We start from the raw sequence: 20,993 nt of genomic DNA on the forward strand, positions 1-20,993 counted from the left end.
CATTCCCCCCACGGTTTCACCTTCTTCCTTCACCCACCTTTCACAGCCAAGCACTTCCCTTTGACCCTTCATTCACTCATTTTCCTCACATCATCTCACCCCTGTCATACACTACCACTTTATCCTCTGTTATCACCTCATGGCTCTGGGCTTCCCCTCTTCCCTCTTCTTCCCCCCCCTTATTTTCCCCTCTCTTTCCTCCCTTCCCCCTCTTCCCTCCTCTTTCCCCCTCTCTCCTTCCCTTCCTCACCATCCCCCCCCTAGCCTCCCTCCCCCTTTCCCTCTTCCCCATTCCTTCCTCCCCCCCTCCCGCCTTTCTTTCCCCCCCTCTCCCCCTTTCCTTTCCCTTTCCTCTCTTCTTCTTCCCCCCTCCTTCCTTCCCTTCCTTCCCATCCCTCTCTCCTCTCCCCAATTCCTTCCTCCCTTTCTTCTTCTTTTCCTTTTCCTTCCCCCCCCCCACTTTCCTCACCCCCACTTGTTCACTTCCCTCTCCTCGCATATCTATTACACCACCCCTTCCTACCTGATATAATATCACATATGCCTTTCAATTATTGGTAGCCTACACGCTACACCTTGAACACTTTGTTACTTATATATACACAATAGGTATGGAAGGACCCCCTTCACACACACACTTGCCTGCCATGGACCCCCCCTCTCTGGCTGCTGTCATACTGGGACCCTTCAGTTCCCGGGTGAGACGAGATGCACCGCTGCCATACAGGAGTGTATTTTTTGCTATTTGAGCTCCGTTGAGTTGTGAGTATATAGTACTCCTTTTAGCTCCCATCTTTTGATTGAACTCTTTTATTCCAATTCCATACCTACTGTAGACTTTAACATATTATTATTTTCCATAGAGATACCTTGAACGTATTGGTCTCTGAGGAAGGGAGATGTTGCTCCCGAAACGCGTCAGTCCACAATGTACATTCTAACAGTATCAAATATGGTATTTTTCATCAAGAGGATACACCAAGATGCATATCAAAAAAGTTGTGAATGTATCATTCATGTCATATGCCATTCATATTTGAGCCTTTGAGCTATATCATGTGTTCTTGAGCATATATTGCCATGTTTGTTTATAATGCAATTAAATGTTATGCTGTTTTTATTCATATACTGTGCATGTCATTATTTCCAGCCACTGAGCACGACCTCATATAAAGTCCCACGGGCCATTTTTCTTGCTATGATTTATATTTAGGGATGGAGGAGTGCTCTGGAAGAAGCCAGAACATTACCCTTTTTGTACTTATATTCAGGGTGGAAGACACCCATTGTGCCCATCAATGATCTGGTTTCCTCCCGGCTAATAATGCAATCTTGGTGGCCCCCCCCCTCTGTATCTTTGTCGCCTTATTTTCATTGTTGTTATATTATAAGTTATATACATACAAATTCCTTTTTTCTTCTGCTTTTAGTAGGCAACATCTCACTACTATAGAGTCCTCTTTTTTATACTATCAATGTGGTACTAATAGTTTTTTGACACACTGGCTCCTTGTATCAGGTGGTGTTCAGCCTATTTCCTGGGAGCTGCGATGTATAAAGAGGGAGGCCCCGCCTCCCTTGCTGTCCCCGTCCCTCCCCCCCACTGGGAGGAGCGGGTCCACCCTTACATCGGCGTCATGCCGCACCTCCAGCGCCGCACGTCGGTATCCCTACTGACGTGCCCACGCTGCTGCGTGCCGTCATATCTGCGGGACGGAGAGGTCCACATCCCAGCGTTCCTCTCCTACATGCGATCACAGTTGCTCAGGCTCTGATAGATCTGCATACACCCGCGACATGACGTTAGGGTCCCTCTTTTGCTGTCAGCCATGGAGATACCCGACAGGTGAGCCACCGACCCCTTCCCCCACCATTCCCCCCACGGTTTCACCTTCTTCCTTCACCCACCTTTCACAGCCAAGCACTTCACTTTGACCCTTCATTCACTCATTTTCCTCACATCATCTCACCCCTGTCATACACTACCACTTTATCCTCTGTTATCACCTCATGGCTCTGGGCTTCCCCTCTTCCCTCTTCTTCCCCCCCCCCTTATTTTCCCCTCTCTTTCCTCCCTTCCCCCCTCTTCCCTCCTCTTTCCCCCTCTCTCCTTCCCTTCCTCCCCATCCCCCCCCTAGCCTCCCTCCCCCCTTCCCCTTTCCCTCTTCCCCATTCCTTCCTCCCCCCCTCCCGCCTTTCTTTCCCCCCCCTCTCCCCCTTTCCTTTCCCTTTCCTCTCTTCTTTTTCCCCCCCTCCTTCCTTCCCTTCCTTCCCATCCCTCTCTCCTCTCCCCAATTCCTTCCTCCCTTTCTTCTTCTTTTCCTTTCCCCCCCCCCCCCCACTTTCCTCACCCCCACTTGTTCACTTCCCTCTCCTCGCATATCTATTACACCACCCCTTCCTACCTGATATAATATCACATATGCCTTTCAATTATTGGTAGCCTACACGCTACACCTTGAACACTTTGTTACTTATATATACACAATAGGTATGGAAGGACCCCCTTCACACACACACTTGCCTGCCATGGACCCCCCCTCTCTGGCTGCTGTCATACTGGGACCCTTCAGTTCCCGGGTGAGACGATATGCACCGCTGCCATACAGGAGTGTATTTTTTGCTATTTGAGCTCCGTTGAGTTGTGAGTATATAGTACTCCTTTTAGCTCCCATCTTTTGATTGAACTCTTTTATTCCAATTCCATACCTACTGTAGACTTTAACATATTATTATTTTCCATAGAGATACCTTGAACGTATTGGTCTCTGAGGAAGGGAGATGTTGCTCCCGAAATGCGTCAGACCACAATGTACATTCTAACAGTATCAAATATGGTATTTTTCATCAAGAGGATACACCAAGATGCATATCAAAAAAGTTGTGAATGTATCATTCATGTCATATGCCATTCATATTTGAGCCTTTGAGCTATATCATGTGTTCTTGAGCATATATTGCCATGTTTGTTTATAATGCAATTAAATGTTATGCTGTTTTTATTCATATACTGTTCATGTCATTATTTCCAGCCACTGAGCACGACCTCATATAAAGTCCCACGGGCCATTTTTCTTGCTTTGATTTATACTTAGGGATGGAGGAGTGCTCTGGAAGAAGCCAGACCATTACCCTTTTTGTACAAATGTCATAGAGAGCGCAATAATGCTAGCTTGCTGTTCCATGGGCATACACAATTTTTAAAACATGAAATGTTTGGTATCTATTTACCCACTGTAAAAAACAACTTTTATGTTGTACCAAAAATTAAAGTGATTTTTTTTTCCAAAAAATTGTGTTAAAAAAAAAATGCTGCACAAATACCATGTGACATAAAAAATTGCAACACTCGCTGTTTATTTCTCTAGGACTTCTGCAATATATACATAAATAAAATGTTTGGGGATTCTAAGTAATTTTCTATAAAAATTGTATATGTCTATGTAAATATGAACAAAGCATAGCACTCTATATTGTGTACTTGTCTCAATCCAGAGCATTAAGTGTCATTTCAGATTGCTGCCATGTTCCTCTGCGATCTGCATGAGTCACTTTTGAAGAGTTTTCCTGTTCCTGTGTGCTGTGTGAAGGGGGTCTGTCCCTTCCCTCCAATCAGGACTCCTAAGCTCTGCAGAGTGTAACTTATCCTCCCCGCCCTCTGCTTTCTAAAAACTCAGACAAGCTGTCTAAATCTGTATAAAATTCTGTACTTTGAACTGCTGTAGAGAAAATAATACAGCAGATAAAAGAGTACAACTTATGTTGGAGGATCTGTTTCTTTTCTGTGTTTCATCTGAGACTAGTCACTTCACTGGGTACATGTAAAGGTTTACAATTACTTTAAAGTTTTAGGCTTGAAAGTGTCTCAGGTCAGCTGAAGACAGCAGTGTAACTCATTTGTCTACAATTACCGTGCCCCTCAATGGATGATAAAGAAAAGTAAATAAAAGGCACATCCTTCACAAATATAACCCCATTTTTGGACAGACAGTCTGCAATGTTCTAGCTTTGACATAGATGCCCCTGTGCTTGCAACATCACTCCCTCCTGTCCTTGCAGCACAAAAATAAAATTGACTCTATGTTCCTTGGTCTCGCTGCAGTGAATAGCACCATACAAATGACAAATATTGACTTCCTGTATGTAGCATCACTACTATTGGTGGTCCACAGTGTGAAAAACTAATAGGAGGTAGTTTTATAAAGTGTAATTACAGCCTAAACCTTTGTTAAAAAAAAAACAAAAAAAAAAACGGTACTAGAAAATAAATTGCAACAATGGGTAACTAGCATCAAGTGTGTAGGGTACAGTCCAAGTCCAAAATACACAGTACTGCACATAAATGCATCATAAACTCAGCAGATAATCAATATAGGGCCAAGTTGAATACTGATCCATCATAATATCTTTGCAGTGCTTGGTAGAGAACATTCTAGTAAAAATGTCCACCAGTCACTGCAATGACATTATGAAACTAACATGCTAACTGAAATTAGACTTTAAAGTATAACTAAAGTCAAACATTTTCTTTTAGTTTTGGATAGAGTAGAGAGGTTTGTACTGCGGTCTGTGCCCCCGCTAGGGAAATTAATCCTATTTGTCCTGTTTACGGTTATCCTTGAAAGTGAAGGTAAAAGAAAATCCCAAACTTTGGGTCGTCCCTAAGAAAGTAATAGAGGGGAAATCTTCCAATGGGGACACTAGTTCTGGTAACCTGGGGGTCCCCAGGAGATTCCCTGAATTTGTAGGGATTTCCTCTCACTTCCTATTTGGCTATGGGTCAGGAAGTGAAGGTAAATCTCCCCAATTGGACAAAGATGGCCAAAATAAACCTTATAGGAGATATAACCTTCCCTTACTCTATCCAAAATGAAAACAAAAATGGTTTGCCTATAGTTCCACTTTAAAGCCTGCAAAACATGAAAGTTTACCACTACTGGCATATAGGTTTGTTCTTTTGCTATCGTGCTTTTGTCTCTTCAGCTTCTCAAACCCTATTTACTGTATAAATAGCTTAATGTTCAGACTAAAGTCTACATTACAGAAAATAAACTCCTTCAATGCTAATTATAGCGAATGCAAGGCTGATAACAGCCTTGCAACACATTAACACAACTTCTTGTTCTATTTTAGCAATGAAATTAGGTTCCTAAAATATTCACCCACATTTAATCGCCATCTTAAATACACACCTTGACTAATTTAAAAAAGGAAACGTATGCTTTTGATGCAGATAGTAACTAGATAGATCCCAGCTGCTGTTTATTTCAGTGCAATCTGAAAACAAACACCAACACTGACTTGGATGTTCTGGGTAACAAAGAGGGGAATTAATTGATTCTATCCCACAGCAAGACAAAGTCAAACAGGAACAGTAGTTAAAGTGGTGGTAAAGGCTAAAGGTGTTTTACTTAAATGCAATCATTAAAGTCTTTGTAAACCCCCAGGTAGTGTTTGTACCTATAGGTAAGCCTATATTAGGGCTTACCTATAGGTACTGTACATATCTCCTAAACTTGAAAGATTTGAAGCCGATTACGTCATCGACGCATGCGCTCTGAAGGAATGGCCGCCCGTGCATGTGCAGAGTGACATCATCACGGCTCCGGCCATTCAGATGGCGGGAGGACGTGAACCCGAAGACAGCTGAACATGTCGGCTGTGTTTCCAGTGAGCGGGTGGCACTGTGGGGGCTTCGTTCTAAAGTAAGTATTTCATAATGAGCTAGTATGCGATGCATACTTTTTTTTCTGAGTTGTACAACATCTTTAAAGGTAAAATGAAACCTTTTTAAGATCTGCTCACTTGCTCCCTCCTCACTGGAAGCAGTGAGAGCAGCAGGAGCCACTGTGTGTCAATAGACACACACCGTGTGGCTTGGGATCCAGCACACATGAATACCCCCTTTGCTGGGGGGTACTTGGAAGGCTTAGAAGCCAGGAGTGTCAGTAGTGGACCCCAGAAGAGGAGAATCAGGGCTGCTTTGTGGAAAACCATTGTACAGAGAAGGTAAGTAAAGCATGTTTGGTATTTTAATCACTTGCCGACTGCCTAATGTACATGTACCCTGGCAGGTCGGCTCTATTGCACAAAATCACGTACCTGTACGTCATTTCGTTCAATAGCCACTAGGGGGCGCCCATGCTGCGCTGGAGGTGCGATCGCGCGCTGAGTTGACAGAGGGAGAGCCAATCAGCAAGTCCGGTGGACCCGATGTCCCATGGCCACCCGCGATAGTTCTCGAGACAGGCAGAATGGCAATTTGCCTACGTAAACAAGGCAGATCGCTGTTCTGATAGGGGAGAAGAGAGAGATCTTGTATTCCTGCTAAACAGGAATACGGATCTCTGTCTTCCCCTAGTTAGAGAAACCCCCACACAGTTAGTATGCACCCCCTAGGGACACATTTAACCCTTGGATCGCCCCTGATGTTAACCCCTTCCCTGTCAGTGTCATACAGTAGTAGTAACAGTAGTACAGTAACAGTGCATTATTTTAGCACTGATCACTGTAATAATGTCACTGGTCCTCACAAGTGTCAAAAGTGTCAGTTAGGTGTCCAATTTGTCCACCGCAATGTCGCAGTCCCGCTAAAAATCTCTGATCATAATACTAGTAATAAATAAATAAATAAATAAAAATGACATATAAATTATCCATAGTTTGTAGATGCAATAACTTTTGTGCAAACCAATCAATATATGCTTATTGGAATTTTTTTTACCAAAAATATGTAGCAGAATACATATTGGCCTAAACTGATAAAGAAATTAAAATTTTGAATATTTCTAAAAAAACATTTTTTATTGGATGTGTTTTATAGCAGAAAGTAAAAAATATTGTTGCTCTTTTTTTGTTTATAGCGCAAAAAATAAAAACCAGAGGTGATCAAATACCACCAAAAGATAGTTTTGTGGGGAAAAAAGGTCATCAACTGTATTTGGGTACGGCGTCGCATGACCGCGCAATTGTCATTTAAAGTTACACAGTGCTGTATCGCAAAAAAAGCCTGGTCATTAAAGGAGGAATAACCTTCCAGGGCTGAAGTGATTAAAAATAAATGTACATTTACAATTACTTTAAATATTTGTAAAGATTTTAAAGATTGCAAGTTGCATTGCAACAAAATAAAACCTGCCTCTGACCATTAATTATATTTGAGGGTTTTCAGTGGAAATCTGTCTCATCTGCAGTGCTAAATATGTTTCATGCCTTTGTAAAATTGCCCTCAGTTGGCTGCCAAGATCTTCAGATACAGGTGTCAGAGAATACACAACATTTTGTTGAATACACTGATAAATGAGGAACTACAGTTTTGCATCTAAGTTGGTTGCTAATTTCTTCCAGTTCAGCTACAATGTGCAAGCGTGTACTTGAGAAGTATGTAACTATGTTACAGCTTTATCCAAACAACTAAAAAAATAAAGAGTTTAAAATAATATGTTATGAACTAACGAGATGTGATTACTAAAACGATTAAATCAGTTCTATAAATTTTAATATGTGTTTGCAACAATCACAGCACAGTACAGATGATTATAAAAAGAAATTACAGAGACAAAGGGAAAACATCATTAACTTGAACAGTACCCGAGCTAGCTGCTAGAAATATGGAACACAAAGCCTTTGATGCAAATACCCTTGTTTATTGAAGCTCATAAATTCTCACCCTGCAAAGCAACATAATTAATGCCAGCTAATTTGTGAGCTTCAGACCCCCGAATGTCATTTGTATAAAGCAGTCAACACACTATGGTCTGCTAAGTACAAAAAAAATAGATATTGTATATTAGAAGGACAACAAACATAAGACAGCTGATGCTAGACAGATCTACCATCAGCTGAGAAAGTCAATGCTCAACTGCAGATCAAAACATTTAATTTACCAGCAATTAATGGTTATTGCTTTTTATCTTCTGTAATTTTTATGGTGATCTCAGATGAGAGCGGTTAAATATATAAATAAAATTACTTTCAACTCAGCTAATGAAGTCTAAAAAAAATAATAATCAAGTTTCATGTGCATTACTTAGATAACAACCCAATAAAATGTTGAAGATACAGTATATATATATATATATATATATATATATATATATATACAGTATATATATATATTTATACTGTAACATGAACAAACATGAGTAAGTAATGCATGGAGTGCAGAGGTCTGTAGCATTGCACATAGTGCAGAAGTCAATAGTATGTAACCTGCAGAGTGATAAGCTCAGAAATGTGTGATGCACAGAATGCAGGGATCAGATGTAAACAATGTATGGAGGGCCGTGGTCGGATGTATGTAATGCACAGAGCACAGGGCTCAGGAGTGCATAATGCACACATGCAGAGGTCAGGGGTACATAACATACAGATGCAGGGGTCAAAAGCAAGTAAAACATAGAGTGCAAGGGTCAGGGATTTGTACCGCAAATAGTGCAGGAATCATGGGTGTGTAACACACAGATTAGGAAGTGCAGAGATCAGGAATATGTAAAACACAAAATGTAGGGGTCAGAAGTGTGTAGTGGACTGAAGTAAGTAATGCACATGCACGGAGTGCAGTTGTCATGTGTAGGCATTGCACAAAGTCCACAGGTCAAGAGTAAATAATGCACATAGTGCAGGGATCCGGAGTACACAAAGCACAGAGGTCGGGAGTAAGTAACACACGCAGTGCAAATGTAAGGAGAAAGTAATGCACAAACTGCAGCAGTCCAGGGTAAGTAAGGCACAGAGTGCAGAGGTCAAGATTGAGTAATGCACTCAATGCAGAGGTCAGGAGTCAGAAGTGTAATGCAGAGAGTGCAGGGGTCATGAGTAAAGCACAAAATGCAGACGTCGGGAGCAAGAAATGCAGAAAGTGCATGTTTCAGGAGTGCACAACACACAAAGTGCAAGGGTCAGGAGTGTGTAATGCACAGAATTCAGGGGTCAGGAGTAAGTAACATACAGAATACATGGGCCAAAAATAAGTAAAGCACAGGGTAATGCAAAGAGTGAGAAACACACATAGTGCAGGAGTCAGAATTAATGCACAAAGTGCAGGGGTCAGAAGTAAAAAAGGCCCAGAGTGCAGAGGTCAAGAGTAGGTAACATGCAGGGGTCAAGAGTGTTTAACGGACAAAGTGTGGGGAATCAGGGCCAGAGGTGAAGAGGTCACGAGTGCATGACACACAGAATGCAAGAGTCAGGACTAAGTAACACAGAGCGCAGCAGTCAAAAGTAAGTAACTCAGGGAGTACATGAGACAGGAGTGCGCAACACAGAGTACAGGAATCAGGAGTGTGTAATGGGCAGAATTCAGGGGTCTGGAGTAGGTAACATACAGAATGCATGGGTCGTAAATAAGTAAAGTACAGAATGCAAGGTTCAGAAGTGAGTAACGCAAACAGTTAACGAGTCATGAGTTTGTAATGCCTTAACTGTAGAGGTCAGAAGTTTGTAATGCACAGAGTGCATGGGACAGGAGTAAGTAAGGCACAGAGTGTAGAGGTCAAGAATAGGTAACATGCAGGGGTCAGGAGTGTGTAATGCACAGAGTGCAGGGATCAGCGTTGCACAGGGAGAAGTCATCAGGAGCATGGTACACAGAATGCAAGTGTCAGGAGTATGGAACACAGAGCCCAGTGGTCAAAAGTAAGTAACGCAAAGAGTGCATAGCACACAGACAGAGGTCAGGAGTACATAATAGACAGGGCGAAGAGTTCAAGTGTAAGTAACACAAAGAGTGCAGAGGTCAGCAGTGCATAACGCACAGAATGCATAGGCTAGGAATAAGAAACACAGAATGCAGGGGTCAGAAGAAAATAACACACAGGAGGTCAAAAGTTTTGTAGTAATGCGTAGGCCAGAAGTAAAGTAATGCACAGAGTGCAGAGGTCAAGAATAAATAATGTACAGCAAGCATGGGTCCTAAGTGCAAAACGCACAAGGAGCAGAGAGGTCAGGATTGTGTAAAGCTTAGAGTTCAAAATTAGGAATAAGTACAAAGGTCAGGCGTAAGTATTAAAGAGTGCAGGGGTCAGGTGGAAGTAATGCATAAAGTGCAGAGGTCAGGAGTAAGTAATGCACAGTGTGCAAATGTCAGGAGTAAGTAATGAGCAGCATTCAGAGGTCAGGAGTATGTATTGCACAGAGCTCAGGGATCAGGAATCATACAGAGTGCAGGGGTTAGAAGTTTCTAGAGCACAAAGTGCAGGGGTTAGGAGTAATTAACATGCAGAATTCAGGGGTCAGGAGTAACCAACACACAGAGTGCATCTCAAGAAAATAATTCCTTTACTTCCAATATCCCCACGCCCAGCACAATCCCATACCCAGCACGTTAACCATGTTGTAATCCTCCATTTATTTTTCTTCATCATATCATTTATGCAGCTGCTGGCTTCTGTCCTCACCTACCAGCTGCCTATCAGACCTGTAGCACAAAGACAAGGAAAGTACTCCAACACTCCTTCTTGGGTCTGTGCTACAGGTCTGACAGGTGGAGGGCGGGTCAGCAGGCGGGGACATGCATAAGTGACATGCTAAGAAAGAAGAAAAAAAAGGTGGTTATGGTGTCGGGACTCACAAAAAGATGTGCCATATGTGCCTTGAGGGTCTGGTGCTTGTGTTGCCCCTTAGGACTTAAATATTGCTGAAATAAAAATCCATTACTGAATACAATAATGATTAACTAATGGGGGACTTTAACAGGTACTAATGTAGACATTTTTGTATAAAATGAAACGTTTATTTTACTAACATAAAAAGGCTACAGGCTGACATGTACAAACAATACACATAATATTATTCAACTGCCCCCCTTATACAAATTCTCCCTTCCTGCAACATATCACCAATCATACATTTCCACCATATTGAATGCCCAAGTCCTTTGATGCAGACAGTGGGGATAATCTTTCTTGATGCATTTCACATATAATTGTCAGGATGATGTCATTATTATGCCAGCCAAGATGAAAAACTATATGATGCCTACCCATATTCGCCGAGCCAGCCAGGGCCAAACGAGGGATGAAAGAGAAAGAACGGTCATAAATTTTGGACAATACAAAAACCCCATGTTTGATCTCCATTTTCTTTTTCTCCAATTTTTATAAACAGGTGTATGGTGCACACATTAGAATGTTGGAATGTGAGCAGTTAAAATGGAACAGAGACAAGTCATTAAAACTAAGAGAAACAATCACATTGCCCATATTGACTATTTGGAACTCTTGTATATTTCCACAAAATGAAAGATCAAAGTTAATGCCTTGCTATTGGCAACAACTTTGCTGCTTCTTTAATTTCGTTCATTTTTTACTAAATTGAAAGAACTCTGAAATACCTCATTCTCAAGATTTGCCTTCTTTTGCTTGTTCTCTTCAAGGGTCAGCTCAAGGTTAGCCAGCTCATCTTGTACCTTCTTCAAAGCTGCTTGTTTCTTCCTCAAACCATCCATAGCAACCTTCAGTTCACTTTCTGCTTGGTTCAGCTTCACCTTTTTAGGTGCCACTACCTTGGCCACTCTAAAGTAATAGCAATAGTAAATATAAAATATATTGGTAATATATAGAACATGGTGCATAATTTACATTTTATTGTGGTCCTTAAAATTTGTATTGCAAATAAAAAAGAAAAGTAAAATTAAAGAACTAAAAGGCAAAATGTTTTTTTTTTTTTTTTTTTTTTTTCATTTTGGATATAGCAAGGGAGGGTTGTACCCCTGGCAGATTTTTTTCGCCATGTGTGTTGCATTGCAGTGATTCCCTTCAAATTTGTGCCCTAAAGACAAACAGGAAGTCCCTGCAAATTAAGGGATTTCCTTAGGTACTAACAGGTCACCAGAACTAATGTCCTGATTGGAAGATTTCCTCTCTTACTTTTCTGGGGACAACCCAAAATTTGGGATTTTAATTTTATTTCACTTTCAATGACAATTATAAAAAGGACAAATAGAGAGGGTGAATCCCCCTAATGGCGACACAGACAGCAATACAAACCGGCAAGCTTTCTAATCCCTCTCCACTCTATCCATAACGAAATGTTAATGTGATTTTTTTCACACAGAGCTAGAGAACAATAAACATGCAATACTTTAAGTAAATGTAGATATTCAAAAGACAAACTTGTTCCTTTGTAACACAAAGAAGGTGAGCTTCCCACCTCCCTTATGCACAGTAGGTCAGCAAGGCAGTGGCAAATGGCTTTTTAAATTGTTACTTTTCTAACAGAAGAAGTACAGATCATTTGCTTTCATTGCACTTTTTTTTTTTTTTTTTGCTGTTAAGATTTAGCACTGCTGCTCCAGAGGCAGGTCAGAGTAAGTAGGTTACTGCAGGGGTTAGTTTAGTGTTAATAAATAGTTTTGAGGGTTGGGTTAATGTTAGATTCAGGAGTTTGTTAGTTTAGTTCTAACTATTAAAGTTAAGATAAGGTTTAAAGTAACACTAAAGGATATTTTGTTTGCTTTAAAATAAAAAATATGTACTTACCTACTCTACCTATGCAATGATCAATATTCCACAGAGGGGTCCCTTACCGTCTATTCTGGAGTCCCCCACTGTCACTGTCTGCTCCTACTTCCTCTGGGTATCCCGTGTCATAAGGGGTCACCAGTGCGGGGGCGCTGCTGAGCCAGGCTGTGCATATCTATAGATACACACAGTCACGGTAAGCCACACCCCTGCTCCCTCCTCACAGGAGTTTGACTAGCAGCTGCAGACTTCTATGGCTCCTGCTGCCTTCAGTGTCTCCTGTGAGATCACAAAGTTCAGGAGCAATGCTGCACCCCGGACCGTGCTGGATTGGTGGAAGGAGCCAGGTCAGTGTTTAGGGGCGGGGGGCTAGTACAGGTAGTAGACCATTGCCCAGAGACGCGTGCATGGCCGCCGCATTCGGCTCTGATCGGGTCTCCATGCAAAAACCCGGAAGTGATGTCATGACATCACTTCCGGGTACTGGCGCCAGATTAAAAAAAATGACAGCACTCAAAACAGCCAAACTTGGAATTTTGAGTGCTTTTAAGTGCAGAGGAGGGGTTTGGGGGTGTTTTAGACCCCCTGATCCCTCCACAAGAGTACCTGTCAAATAAAAAAAATATCGGCTCATACCAATACGCAATGACCAAAATAACGATATTGGTATCGGCAAAGAAAAAACAATATCAGTCGATCCCTAATTCCTACCTAAATCTTGGTGTGCTTTGTGTATTTCTTTCAGATTGTGCTGTAATCGAGTGTGAAATGTTTCTTCTGTGCAGCAGCTTCCTGTAATAAAGACCAGTCACTACTGCTCCTTTCTCTCCTTGTGCAGGGTGACTGGGCTTGTCGACACCCTCCCCCTGTAGTTTTCTACAGGCAGCCTGTGATAGGTAGAACTATTGGACCCCTCCCACAGCTCTGCTCTCTGCATAGGCTAGGTAGAAATTATGTCACTGCTATCCTTACAAGGTAATCTCTGGGTTAGTAAAGACATTTATTGCACACAAATAAGATGTATATCCTTTGTAGCTACTGAAGAATATATTTAAAATTGTGCTTGAAGTTCAGCCTTAAGGCCATAATTACATCTGTGTGTTAACGTTATTGCAATGCATATTGACATACACTATATTACCAAAAGTATTGGGACACCTGTCTTTACACGCACATGAACTTTAATGGCATCCCAGTGTTAGTCTGTAAGGTTCACCCTTTGCAGCTATAACAGCTTCAACTCTTCTGGGAAGACTGTCCACGAGGTTTAGGAGTGTGTCTATGGGAACGTTTGACCATTCTTCCAGTGGCATATTTGTGAAGTCAGGCACTGATGTTGGAGAGAAGGCCTGGCTCGCAGTTTCTGCTCCAATTCCTTTAAGTTCCTTTAGGCATGATCTATAGCACAGTGCTTGTGCCATGCAATTTGTCCCTTCTATGTTGTAATATACCTGGTTGATCCTGCCTGTTCCTGTGTCCCCCTGTGTTTGCTGACCATGGTAATCAGGGCTGCTGAGCCATGATACCGTGGTCAGTTTACGTGCCTCCATCATCACGTTCTCTGCTCTGAGTCTCTCCCTTCTCCCCCTCCCTGCCTGTCAGTGTGAGAGCCAATCTCCACCCCGCCCCTACTGTCACTATTCTGCAGCAAAAATACTTTTATCCCCTCTGGTTTAAACATGTATTAACTACAGTGTGTGTTTTTTTTTTTTTTAAATGACAATACCTTTTCTCAAACCGCCACTGTGTGGTCACGTGGCATCCCTCTGCTGGCTGGCTGATGTCAGAGGGGAATCTCAGCCCTCCCGCTTCTTTACTTAGATCGGGGAGAGCAGAGGGGGATCACGTGACCGCACAGCTGCGGTGTGAGAAAAGGTACTTAGCCTTGTCATTTAAAAAAAAAAAATACATACACTGTACTTAATAACTGTATAAATCAAAGGGGGTAACAGCAAAGTCACAATGTGACTTTAAAAACACTTTATGATTTTAGGTCAAGTGTCAGAGAGAGATTAAGAGTTAAAGCCCAAGTCCAGAAAAAATTTTTATGTTTTCAATAAAGTGTGGAAGGGTTACAGCCTCTGTGTTCCAACTGGGAAGCAATTTCCCTTTGTTTCTAGTCAGAGGAGGGAATGGCAGAATATTTCTCCAACAGGGACACAGATATACACAAAACACATTTTAGTGGAGTACAAAAGAGTAACTGCTGATAATGTTATCATTGCTTTCTGCACTTTCCTATTTTACTGACAAGTGCACCCATAATTTCTTGCATGGGCCTCATAAGGGACAGAAAATTAGATAAAATTTACAACAATGGGGTTACAATCAGTAATAAATACGGTACCTGACAGAAATTGAAAGTCCCATTTTCCAAAACTAAAACCAAATTATTGATTAAAGGAATAAATTTAGGGATGGCCTTTAAATAACACTAAAGTCTGGCTTACAAAAGACATTTCGTTTGTGTTCATGTATGTATTTTTAACTCAAAAAGTACTTTCTATTGCTCTGAGCCTCTTCCAAATCTCTAAATTCTTTTGTTTTTGCTGCTGTGATCGGACATTCTATTAGAGGGTGGCTATATTTATTCTCCATGGTCCCACTGGATGTAAGAATGAAGCCACCCTATGTTGCTTGCTCCTGAGATAGACTAAGAACTATGGGTTGTGGGAACTGTAGTATGCATAGAGCATTGCACATGACCGCAGTTAACCGGCACTGCTTTTTCCAAACAAACAAAAGTGCAGGGGAAAAGAAGAGCTCACAGATGTTACAATGAGGCAAGAAAACATAATGAGAAACAATTTCATGAAAAAGAGATTACAGGGCCATTATGTTGCAAATGTGTATAGATTGCTTATAATCAGGATATTGTTTAGTGTCACTTTGAATGTTCCAATTCAGGTAGTGAGATGTTAAACTGGAATACTTTATAAATTACATTATTTATAATCCTCAATTCCCTGCCCAAAAAGCTAATCATACCATGCTCCTAGCACCAAGGACCAATGTACTAGTTAATAATATGCCCAAATAACAAAACACAGGGTTTTAAGATATAGTGACCACAGTACAGGTCTTGTTTCATTAACGTTGCTAATAGTGTTCTTGATTTTGAGAATAATGAACACTGGGATGCAAAATAAATATTTCATAATTTATTCTGAAGTCTACAGCTTACAAGTTAGCGCCACCAATCTTGCTATTTTCATAGTATCAATTTCTTTGCTTAGATGTTGATTCTTCCAGTCTAGCACATTACATATTAAGGGTGAAGAAGATTCAAGCAGGCAGTATTTTTATTACGAAGCTTAGCTAAACAGCACAGGGACATGACTTCAAACTAGGAGGAGGACAATTCAAAACTAACCTAAGAAAGTATTATTTTTCCCAAAATAGTAGTTGATTCTTGTGACAGACTTCCAACAAAAGTAGTGAGTCAGTCGATAGTAAGTGACTCCTTACTATCGACTGACTTACCACATGTTAAGACAAACATAGATCTATTTACAGTGCCATCTTAAGAGCATTAAAGGGCCCCAGGCAATGCTGTGCAGTGGGGCCCTGCCTACACAATCACTAATGAGAATAAAAATGCAAATTATTGAGAAGGCTATATTTATTGGTACAGCAGTGCCAGGCTAAAGACAGCTTCCAAGTTCGGTGGCTGGGTCCTGTGAACACACACACACGGACGGGAGTCAGACTCAACTGTCCTGTGTGTGCCAGTTTCCGTGGAGGCAGACAGGCATTCCTGCAGTTGTGGGCTTCCCCTCCACTGCCCAAGTAGCCTGACCGCAGCGCAGGGCCGATAGGCACTTGCCACCTACTAAGATCGGCGGCGGGATGCACACGGGAATCGGGATTAATGCTTAGCTGGGGCTGGGTCGCTGGGCAGGTGGAGCCCCCCTGGGCAAGTGGGGCCCCCGGGCAACTTCCCTGCATGCCCATTCGGTAAGATGGCCCTGTCTATCTATACTAAGACACACAAGTTTAAAAAAAGAAGTCAGACCACTGCCATAAGATTTCTATGTTTCTACATGTATTTAATACAACATTTTGTATTTATTCTTACTTGTCATATGAATCCATGGCAATCACCCATTTACAAAGCCCCTCTGCAGCTGTAGATGCATTTCGAATTTTATCTGGAACAAATTCAGCATTGGTAATATACTGTTTTCGTATTATGCTCATGTAAGCTGCTGGAATGTTATCTTTATCATATTCATGAAGTGACTGAAGAAATTTCATATCTCCCAAAACTCTTTTTGCCGGTCCCCAGAAATCTTCAATCTTTCGTCCTGTACCAGTTGGATCTGGTATTTTATCAGGCTTAACTCCTTTTAGTATGCATATTGCCTCCATGACAAGTTTTACTCCAGCAGGGGGACTTTTCATAGACTTCATCACTGTGATGTCCTAAATCAAACACAACATATCAACACTTTTAAATTTTCAAGCAGAATATTCGCAAGTAGAATTCTTTAGCTGAAGTTCAATTTGTTGTTACAGGTCTAAAATATGTCCAAACCACTCCTCAGTTACTTAGTAACACAATCTTGGGCTGACACAGAGTAGTTCAGGCTTTGATTCACTTTTTGATGAAGAATCTATTAAGGTTATCATGTCCAATAGTAAACATTACCTTAATGCATATCTAAATGCCCCCACAAAAACTAATACATGGCAGTTTACCAGTCCTTAAATGCAGTGGCTGCTTTAGTTTCCATTTTTTCAGGCTTCTCCCCTTTTATTTTTACATGGCAGTTCTGCAAATAACACACTATCTGTCCTTTCATGTTCAATTCGTCCCTGTATCTTTGGAGGCAGCCATGGTTGTCACACAGGCTGGACCTCATGGTGGATTAGTGAGACTAGTTGTTTACAATAAGATTATTTGCTGTCTTTTCAGCTCACAAAAAAGTGAAAAAGACTAATTTCTGCCAAGATTAATGTGTTATTCTGTAGTTGCTGAAAATGTTCCTAGCCTGAATAAAAAAAAAAAACAAATGCAGCCACAACATCTAAGGACTGTAAGCTGCAATGCATTACATTTTTGTTTTTGAGTTAGGATACGCTTGAATGAAGAAACCTAATAGTAGAAATATTTACAAAATGCCCATTTTTATCATTACCACTTAAAACATGAGTCATAACAAGCTCTGCAGTTTACCATCTGCAATGGAAGGGAATTATATTTGTAATATGTAAGGTACAAGTTATGGTAAATAAACTTCAAAAGATGGAAAATTGCATTAACTTTTATAATAAAGTTGCAAACAGAATCCAGTAGTTTGTAAGCGCCAGCTTCAAAGAGCAGTAATATAGAGCAAAGCGAAAATCAGAAATTCCCAAGCATGTGAGGAAGGTCTTAAAAGGGAAACAAAACCCTCCTATCCTTTACAGCCAAGGAAGCTTACATCTTAGCCTCTCTTTGATCTGCAGTTGCCATGGTGCTGCACAGGTGATCAGTTAAAACACCAGCTATTTGACAGCTTGACAGTTTGGATGGGAGCACAAGCAATTGTGAGAGTTATCATTTACGGCAGGGCGAGTTTAGGAACTCTGATGTCACCCTGCACGGAATATCCATAGCACCAGGCAAGGAAAGCGGATACTAAACACAAGCTAGTTTTTTTTTTTTTTTAAAGTAGTGCTGGATTTAGGCACGAACAAATGTGAGTGTGAAAATGTTTAATTGTTGGAATATTTTTAATAAATGGTTTTCCTCCATGAAACCCTTTTGTCTTCTCCTGTCTCTAAACATAGAAAACGTTTGAACTAGGAAGTGGCGTCTATTAACAAGCGCAATTCACCCACTTAAAGAGGTCCACCAAAAGGGGACATTCCGCTTTAACCACTTGCCAGCTGCCACCCGACTATATACGGCGGCGGTCAGCCCCTCCCAGGCAAAGTGACGTACCAGTACGTCACTAGCCTGCGAGCCAATAGGGGGCGAGCGCGCGCCGCCGGAGGCACGCTCCCGCCCCCGCTCGTTCACTAGGAAGCCCGCACGTGTGACCGGCGGACCCGATGTCCGCCGGTCACTAGCGATCGTCGGGTGGAGAGGGAGAAAGGCAGGCGGCTAATATAAACAAAGCCGCCTGTCATTCTTCCCTGTGTAAAAGCACAGATCACTCGGTCCTGCTATGTAGGACCGTTGATCTGTGCTGTTACAAACACAGCCACATCCAATGACAGAAACACGCCCCTAGGGACACACTTAACCCCTCCCTCTCCAATAAAGTTAACCCCTTCCCTCCCAGTGTCATTTTTACAGTAACAGTGCATATGTATAGCACTGATTACTGTAGTAATGCTACTGGTACCCCCAAAAGTGTCAAAAATGTCAGTCAAGGGTCCGATCTGTCCGCCGCAATGTCGCAGTCCCGCAAAAAAAATCGCAGATCGCCGCCATTACTCATTAAAAAAAAACAACAAAAATGACAAACATCTTTCCCTTAGTTAGTAAACGCAATAACTTTTGCGCAAATCAATCAAAATATGCTTATTGTCATTTTTTTTTAGCAAACATAGGTAGCAGAAAACAAATTGGCCAAAAATTAAAAAAAATTTAGATTTTTACATTTTTTGGGGGGGGGGGGAATTTCATTTAAAAAAATGTGAAAAATATTGTTATTTTTGCAAAATTGTTGCTCTTTTCTTGATTATAGCGCATGATCATAAAATCACACAGGTGATCAAATACCACCAAAAGAAAGCTCTATTTGTGGGGAAAAAAAGGACGTCACATTCGTTCAGGTACAGCGTCGCACGACCGTGCAATTGTCCGTTAAAGTCACGCAGTGCTGAATCGCAAAATACCCCCTGGTCAGGAAGGGGGTAAAATCTTCCGGGGCTTAAGTGGTTAAGCACCTTTCCCCACCACCACATTTGGTATGTCATTTGTTTTGGGGGGGGGCAAGAAACATGGTTCATTGTTTAAATGGCAACAATTCCACCTTTGCTCCCATTTTCTTTCCCAATTTTGAATGTTTCCAGTCTTTATGCAAGCACAATTTAAATGGAAAGGTTTAATTTCCCCTCAAAAAAATTAATAATTTAACATAATTAATAGTCATAAAAGTAAAAATAAACCAACAATTAAAAATACACTGTGCCTGGAGTCTCACTTGATGATAGCAAGGCTGTTCTGCGCTAGTTGTGAGAGTTATTGGCTTTGTGGAACAAGCCCTAGCATGCAAGCTGGTTACTGTAGCTCCAAAAATGCTTTATGTTTTCTCTTGCTTTCTCTTTTTAGTAGTGCCATGTGTTGGGCCTGCATAGTTCTGGCAGACAGTTTGACCTCTTCTTTCATCTGTCTAGTAAGTAACCACTGGCCCAAATTATCTTTTGTAGATGCCTTCTTTCTTCCACTGATCCCAAATTGAAGGGATCCTTCTCTTAAAGACAAGCCAAGAGGCACTTCTCCCACTGACTAACAATATCAGAAAGAACGACACTAGCCAACAATGTAAGGAGGCAATATTTCAATGATCTTTAATATAACAGGACACTTCTCCCCTGACCAGCAATTTAAAGGGGCACTACACAAACCACAAAATTTAAGGACATTTCTCCATTGAACATGAACGTTAAGGGGCACTCAACTGGCCATTGGTGTAATGGGGCATTTCTTTTTTGATTACCAATCTAACAGGACACTGTCATTTTCACTGGATACATTTCTTTTCTAGTCATTATTATAAATATTACTTGTTCAATTTTATGACTTCATTATTGAAAAAAATGTGTGCTTTAAGTCAAGAAACAAGTGTTGAAAATGACCTGCTCTGGATATCTAATACATATCTAATGGATATCTAATACACTAGATTTGCCACATTGCTTGATTTTTTAGTTAGTATTATTATATCTTCAGTTTACTGATTAAATTAAATTAAGCTATGAGCTGTAGATTAAATCATTCAGCAGGGTTTCCATTAGGCTTAAAAATTATTTCAAAAGTTCCACCATGGTAAAAAGGTTGAGAAAGACTAGCCTATGTCCTTAAAGTTCACCTTCTGATTGGTGTATTTGAAAGAAACCGGTCCTGAGAAAAAAAAAAACATTAATCCATTTATATCCATTGTCTAATAATTCTAGTTTTCTGTCACTAATATTTTTACATCAATACTTTGAGTATCCTAGAACAAGTATGCAGATAGGTTTTCTCATGTGCATACCAGTTGCAAATCAGAATAAAAAAAAAAAAAAAAGTAATAAATCCAGTGGGTCAGTATAAACATCCAGCCAATTAGCATTTTTAGAACTAGATCAACAATAGCAGCCCCATGATTCTTTAAAGGCAGTTTCACTTTAAAGTTAGAGAGGTTAGAACTTGTGTTAGATTTTCAATGCATTTTCAAAAAGATTTGTGATGCAGTTCGACTTTAAGGTTTTGTCCAAAACTTCAGGCTATAAATGTCATAGTCCGAAAATTTTTTTGGAAAACCCGGGCAACTGCAACAGAAATGTTAAGCTAAGACTATGAAAATGGAGGCTGTTAGTATAATGTCCTACATT

At 40.9% G+C, this 20,993-nt stretch overlaps 1 protein-coding gene across 1 annotated transcript in view; it reads right to left on the reverse strand.

Annotated features, from left to right (window-relative positions):
* The window catches only part of DNAH7 (dynein axonemal heavy chain 7), a 368,896-nt gene that overhangs the window by 158,751 nt on the left and 189,152 nt on the right, over nt 1-20,993 (reverse strand). The window contains exons 32-33 of the mRNA XM_082262147.1: nt 16,540-16,886; nt 11,333-11,513 (exon numbers count right to left, since the gene is read on the reverse strand). Of these exons, the coding sequence (XP_082118273.1) occupies nt 11,333-11,513; nt 16,540-16,886 (528 nt within the window). The remainder of the gene's footprint in view (nt 1-11,332; nt 11,514-16,539; nt 16,887-20,993) is intronic.

Source organism: Pelophylax lessonae, assembly GCF_965119305.1.
Source record: "Pelophylax lessonae genome assembly, chromosome: 6".
NCBI classification, from domain to species: Eukaryota; Metazoa; Chordata; class Amphibia; order Anura; family Ranidae; genus Pelophylax; species Pelophylax lessonae.